The sequence below is a fragment of the Agelaius tricolor genome, unplaced genomic scaffold (assembly GCF_023055355.1).
Source record: "Agelaius tricolor isolate 1412-34295 unplaced genomic scaffold, bAgeTri1.0.p SCAF_2, whole genome shotgun sequence".
Taxonomy (NCBI): Eukaryota; Metazoa; Chordata; class Aves; order Passeriformes; family Icteridae; genus Agelaius; species Agelaius tricolor.
In genome coordinates this window covers 52,155,719-52,161,718 of record NW_027269262.1, presented here as the reverse complement: position 1 = coordinate 52,161,718, position 6,000 = coordinate 52,155,719, and the positions used below count along the sequence as shown (strand labels likewise).

At 43.9% G+C, this 6,000-nt stretch overlaps 1 protein-coding gene across 4 annotated transcripts in view; it reads left to right on the top strand.

The window, feature by feature from the left end:
• Positions 1-2,908: 2,908 nt before the first annotated feature.
• TRAPPC8 (trafficking protein particle complex subunit 8) overlaps positions 2,909-6,000 on the top strand; it is a 52,673-nt gene continuing 49,581 nt past the window's right edge. For all 4 annotated transcript variants that reach the window (XM_071418776.1, XM_071418768.1, XM_071418762.1 and 1 more), the window contains exon 1: positions 2,909-3,277. In XM_071418776.1, coding sequence (XP_071274877.1) covers positions 3,121-3,277 — 157 coding nt within the window. In that variant the 5' untranslated portion in view covers positions 2,909-3,120. The remainder of the gene's footprint in view (positions 3,278-6,000) is intronic.

The window sequence follows — 6,000 nt, the reverse complement described above, 5'->3', positions numbered from 1 at the left end:
GAGGCTGCATCAAAAGGTTCTCAGTCACCACCCCTGGAGGTGTCCAAGAAATGACTGGACATGGCACTTGGTGCTGTGGTTTAATTGACAAGGTGTTGTTCTGTCAAAGACTGGACTCAATGATCTCAGAGGTCTTTTCCAACCTAATTGATTCTGTGATTCTGTTACCTTGTCTTGGGAGAGCAGTCCATGTGATGACAGAGCAGCATTAAACTAGTGTGACAAAACTGGTCCTGTAAACAGTGTCCTACCGGGAGAGATCATCCAAAGACAGAGACATTCTAAGCACCACATTTTTAATACTGGGTAAAAAGAAAATTTGTACAACATGTTTGCATTCACTGAGAATAAATTCTGAGCACAAAAATATAAGTTTAGATCTGCTATAATAAAAAAAATCCTCCAACACAATTACAATTAAATGAATGATTTGTCGTTCTGTAGTGGCTACTGAAGATTGGTAATAGCCACATGAAATCTGAATGTCTGCCAGAAATTTAAATAAAAATTTGAATCTCTGCCAGAAGGATGTGATGATGGTCAGAATTTTAAAATAATTTTTAACCTCAAGTCATGTGTGCACAGGATCAGGAGTTCTGATCCACTTCACTCTACTGGATGTAACTCATGTAGTGTTCAGAAATAATAAATCAAGAGGAATGGGAGACAAGCACCATTTTCCCAAATTGTCTGTGTGGAGGTCTTAGTTTTAAGTATCTGTGAAAACATGATTTTGCAATAGCTCTGGGGAATTTCCAAATGTGGATAAGCCATAAATATTGTGAAAGTTTGCTTTCCTTTTGTTCTAATAATCTATCAAAGCAATGAAACCTTTTTTTCCTGCAATATTTAGTAGCTTTTAGATAACATTCCCAGGATTCAATCCTGAACAACAGCAACTTGTATGGCCTATTAGATTTTTTTTTCTTAATGTGTACATGAAAAACTACTTTTTCATTCACAGAGGATGGGTTTTTTTGTGATGTTTACAAGCCCTGTCCCTGGCAGGGTGTTAAAAATCAGCCCCACTACAATACTACTTTTTTGTAAATAACATGTTCAAAATCAATTATTTCACCATGGATTATCACTGTTGTCTTCCAAATTGCTTCCTTCCTCAGGTGATAAATGCAAAAGGACTTTGGGTGATAATCCTGCTCTAACATGCAAATATCAAAAAAAAAAGGAAAAGGAGCTATTTCATCCCATTTGAATTTCATGCAAACAACAGAGCAGTAATAGGTCTGCCAGAGAACACCCAAAAACTCCTTAATTTTTAACAGAGTCACTGAGTGGCTCAGGTTGGAAGGGACCACAGTGGCCATCTGGTCCAACATCCTGGCTCAAGCAGGGTCAGCCTGGAGCACATGGCACAGGATTGCATCCACACAGTTCTTGAGTATCTCCAGTGAAGGAGACTGCAAACCTCTCTAGAAAATCACAGCAGATTCACCCACACTGTCAAGAAGTTCTTCCTCATGTTCTAGTGGAGCCTCCTGTGCATAAGTTAACTATTCTGGGGGGGTTTGTGTGGTTTTTTGGTGGTTTTATTTGGGATCTTTTTTCTGCTTTTATTGTTGTTGCTTTGTTGGGGTGGTTGTTGTTGTGGGGGTTTTGTTTCTTTCCTTTTTTTATTTTTTTTTTAATAAAACTGACAGAAGTGCTTTCCTTTGGAGGAGATTTTTGGGGCCAAATCCCAGCTCTTGTTCCACCACAAACCAGCTTCCTGGTGCCAGGAAATCCCCTAGGACAGCTGCCCACCACACTATGCACAAGGATTTTGTTTAATATCATGCTTTAATGGGCAAAGCTTTAAAAATGAAGCTATTTTGCCCAGTTTGAATGTCTTGCATACACTGACAGATCTGCCAGAGAACACCCCAGCAACTCTTTACTTTTTAACAGAATTATTAGGGTTGGAAGGGGCCAATGGAGGTCATCTAATCCATCCCCCTTGCCAATGCAGAGTTATCTGGTGCAGGTGACAGTGGAATGTGTCCAGGTGGGTTTTCAATGTCTCCAGAAAGGGAAACTCCATGTCTTCCCTGGGCACCTGTTCCAGTGCTCTGCCACCCTCAATGGAAAGTACTTCTTCCTCACCTTGAAGCAGAAGTTGTGTTTTAATTTATGGCTAACCATTCATGGGTTTGATGCGTATACTTTTATTCATGTGTGGGGTTTTTGCTTTGGGGTTATTTTGGTGGGTTTCTTTCCCCTTTTTGGTGGTTGTTTTTTATTTCTGTCCCTCCCCCTTTTTTGGGGGGGGGGGTATAATTGTTTTGCTTTTTTGTTGCTGTTTTGTGTATTTTTCTTGTTTTGCTTTGAGGTTATTTTAGGGTTTTTATGGTTGTTGCTTTGGGTTTTTTTTGTTTTGGTTTGGATTTTTGTTCTTGTTTTGTTTTTTTTTTTACTTTCCCCCCCTTAGTTTTGTTTTGGGGTCATATTGGCAATTTTTGTTTTGGCGTTTTTTGGGTTTATTTTTGTTTTTAATTTTTTTGTCTTGTTTTGCTTTGAGTGTTTGTTGTTTTTTACTTTCCAATTTTATTGTTTTGATTTGTTTCACAGTTTTGGCGCTTTTTTTGTTGTTTCGGGGCGCTTTTCCCCCCCTCTATTTTTCTTGCTTCGGGGTAATTTCGGCACTTTTTGTTGTTATTTTTGGGCTTTTTGTTTGTTTTGTTGTTTGTCTGTTTTGAATATACCCGACAGCATTGTTTCTCTCGTTCCTTGGCCAAACCCGCTTCCCAGCGCCAGGATCCCCCTGGCGCATCCCACGGGCCCCGCACCGCCCCCCGCCCGGACCGCACCAACTGCCCGCTCCGGGGGGGAGGGTTGGGTGCTCCCTCTCTCCCCCCCCCCCCGGCCGGCCACCGTCGCCTCCCCCTCCCGGCCCGGTGCCGCCCCTTTGGCCAATCACATGAGCGGGCGCGGGGGCCGCCGGGAGCGGGCGCTCCCCGAGGGGCTCGGCTGAGGCGCAACATGGCGGCGCTCGGCGGGCGCTGAGCGGGGCCCGGGTGGGAGCCGCGGACGGGCAGCGGCCAGGGAACGAGAGAGGGAGGGAATAATCCGGAGAATTGCGGAGAAAGGTGGCGGGGCCGTCTCGGGCGGCCCCGAGCGGCGGCCATGGCCCAGTGCGTGCAGTCGGTGCAGGAGTTCATCCAGGACTCGTTCGTGCCCTTGGTGGCCGCGCTGTGCAGCGAGGAGGCGGAGCGGCTCACCCGCAGGAACAACCTCAGCTTCGCCGAGCTCGTCAGGCCCTTCTGCCGCCTCACCTCGGAAGGTCGGTGCCGGGAGCGGAGCGCGTTGTTTACACGGGGCGGGGGAGGCGGCGCCGCCGCTCCCTTCCGCCCGCGGCCTCCGGGGGTCCCGCACGGCTGCGGCCGCCGGGGCTGCGCCCGTGGGACGGGCCCGACGCCCCTTCGGGTGTCCCCGGGTGTCACCGGGAGCCGTGACAGGCTTGGCGGAGACACGCGTTTGCCGGGGTTGTCGCGGGTGACAGCTGTTAAGTCAGCTTAGTTTCATTCGGTCTGCGGAAGCGGGGAAGTTTGGCTTCTCCTGGAGGCATCCCACGGCTGAAGAGGAAGGTGTCTGTAAATTCAGCTCTTCCAGAGGGATTTTTGTCTTCCATTAAAACCACTTTGCTGTTACCTCCCTAGTACTGGTGCCTGACTCTTGCTGTAGACTACTGGGTTTCACACTTGCCGTAGCTAGGCGTTGAAAGTACGGCTAGTGTTTCAGAAACATTAATCGTGATTTCAGTTGCAGGGCTTCCCTTTCTCTTGCCTGTAGCTTTATCATTTATGCTTTTTTTTTCTTTTTTCTTTTTTCTTTTTTCTTTTTTTTTTTTTTTTTTGTTGTTGACGTTTCTGTGAGTAAGACCTGTGCAAAGAAGGAGTGGGAATCGAGCTGCTTATGTGGCAAAATGGCCACGTGAAGCAGCAGGAAAACTGGAGAATAACCACTTAAGAGAAACAACAGTTTTTTAGCTATGATGCTTTAACTTACAATGCGGAATTTGTTTGTTTTTAATTTAGATAAGCTATGCATTTCAAGCTGCTGGTCATTACAGTAGTGTGCAGGACAGCAGTTTGCAGAGAACTGCTTGTCAGAATAGTGCTGCAATGACATTTGTCAGGTTTGGTTTCTGACAGACATGTAGCTCAGACTGCAGCCTCTGCGTGTCATGCACTGAGGAAAGAGTGCAAGAAAATTAAGTTTGTACTGTCATTCTTGTTAGATTTTTGCATTTCTCAAAAAATAGCAACAGCTTAAAAGCTACTTTGTGTTAAAAATCTGCCTTAATTTTCAGGTGAGTCTTAGTAACTTATCAACTGTAACTTGTTCATAAATGTTTTTCGTTTTGTTTAGCAATGCTTATGAACTCCGTGAGAATGCAGCAGAGATAAAAATAATAAATGCAGATGCTCACATCTTTAGAGTTCTGAAGTTAATTATCTCTTCCTTTTAGTGAAAGGCTCTCAAAATGCATCTAGGAAACAAAACCAGGCAGAGTATTGGAAATGAAGCATTCACTTGAAAGGTTAATTAATTCACTTAGTTGCAACTATTTTGGTCCAATTATTGTGACAGTTAAGGAACTTGTAAACCAGAATTATCCTCAGTGTTTCCTGAGTGAAAGTTGGCACAGTGGGTTTTGTTGCTGCACTATTTTGTGTGTATTCTGATCCAGCAGGCCACAAGCCTGACTCCAGTTCCTCACTCCAAGAGTGACTTCCTCTTCCTACTGCCTGGAAAAAATGTTACTGCATGCTGACTCTCAGTTCTTGTGTTAGAAGCAGCATGTGTGAGGGTAAGGACAGAGAGGAAGAAAGGCATGATTAAATGATCTGATTGTGGTATAGCAGAATGTGTGCACATGGCATGCTCTGTGTTTTACTGCTTCTGGTTATAATGTTATTGTTATTCTCATATTATGTATGGTTATGATATTGTGGTGATAACTGTTCTGGGATTCTGTGAGGAGCAGTGGCCATAAGCTAAAATACAAGAAGTTCTGCTTCAACATGAGGCAAAACTTCTTTCCATTGTGAATGGCAGAGCACCGGAACAGGCTGCCTAGGGAGGTTGTGGAGTTTCCCTCTCTGGAGACATTCCAAACACACCCAGGCAGTTCCTGTTTACCTGCTCGAGGTGATCCTGGCTTGGCAGGGAGGTTGGAGTAGATGATCTACGGTGATCCCTTCCAACTATAACAGTTCTGTGATTCTTTAGTTCTGTTTTGATATCTTACTTTCTAAGCACAGTTTTTCTTAAGGGGGTGTGAAATGCTGTCCATTTTAAATTAATCCGTCTTTCTTTACTTAGTGGCTATTCCATTGAATTTGTAACAGAAAATTGGATTGATTAGTATTTCATCCCTTTAGAAATAAGCTGTCCCTTGCTTATGCAGAAGTTTAAAGTACATGAATAGCTTCTTGAATTCTTCTATAACTTGAAAATCTCAGTCATGGATTTGCTACTGCATTTTTAGAGTCCTATTACAATACATGTTTTTGTCTGAAATTAGGAATTATGTAGCTTATGAACCAGCTGAAGGCTGTGTGTTTGTCAGCCTTCTTGCTTAGAGAAGCAGTGCAGGTAGGAAATTAATCTACTGAAGTATGTGCAAAACAATTCTGATAAACAGAAACTGAGCTGAGCTCTCTACTGTGCACGTATCAGTCATCCTTCATGTGCTAACAGAGATGTGAAGGACCAGAACACACCATAATCCTTCAGGTAGTGTAAAACCACACACTGTTGAGGTTGCTTAATTTAAGGAGGACAGATTCTATCTAATTTCAAGTAGAACCCCAAAAAGATATGTAATGTAGACACAACAGGAGCACCCTTTGCACAGTATTTAATCTACTCATCAACTTTGGCCTATCAGTGACTTGCTAATATTGGTGTAGCCAGAAATACCCTTGCAATACTCAGCAAACTGTGATGGTAGAGTGTCCCAAGCACAGATTCAAGGTGCTCTGTCCTGTAAATTTTAGC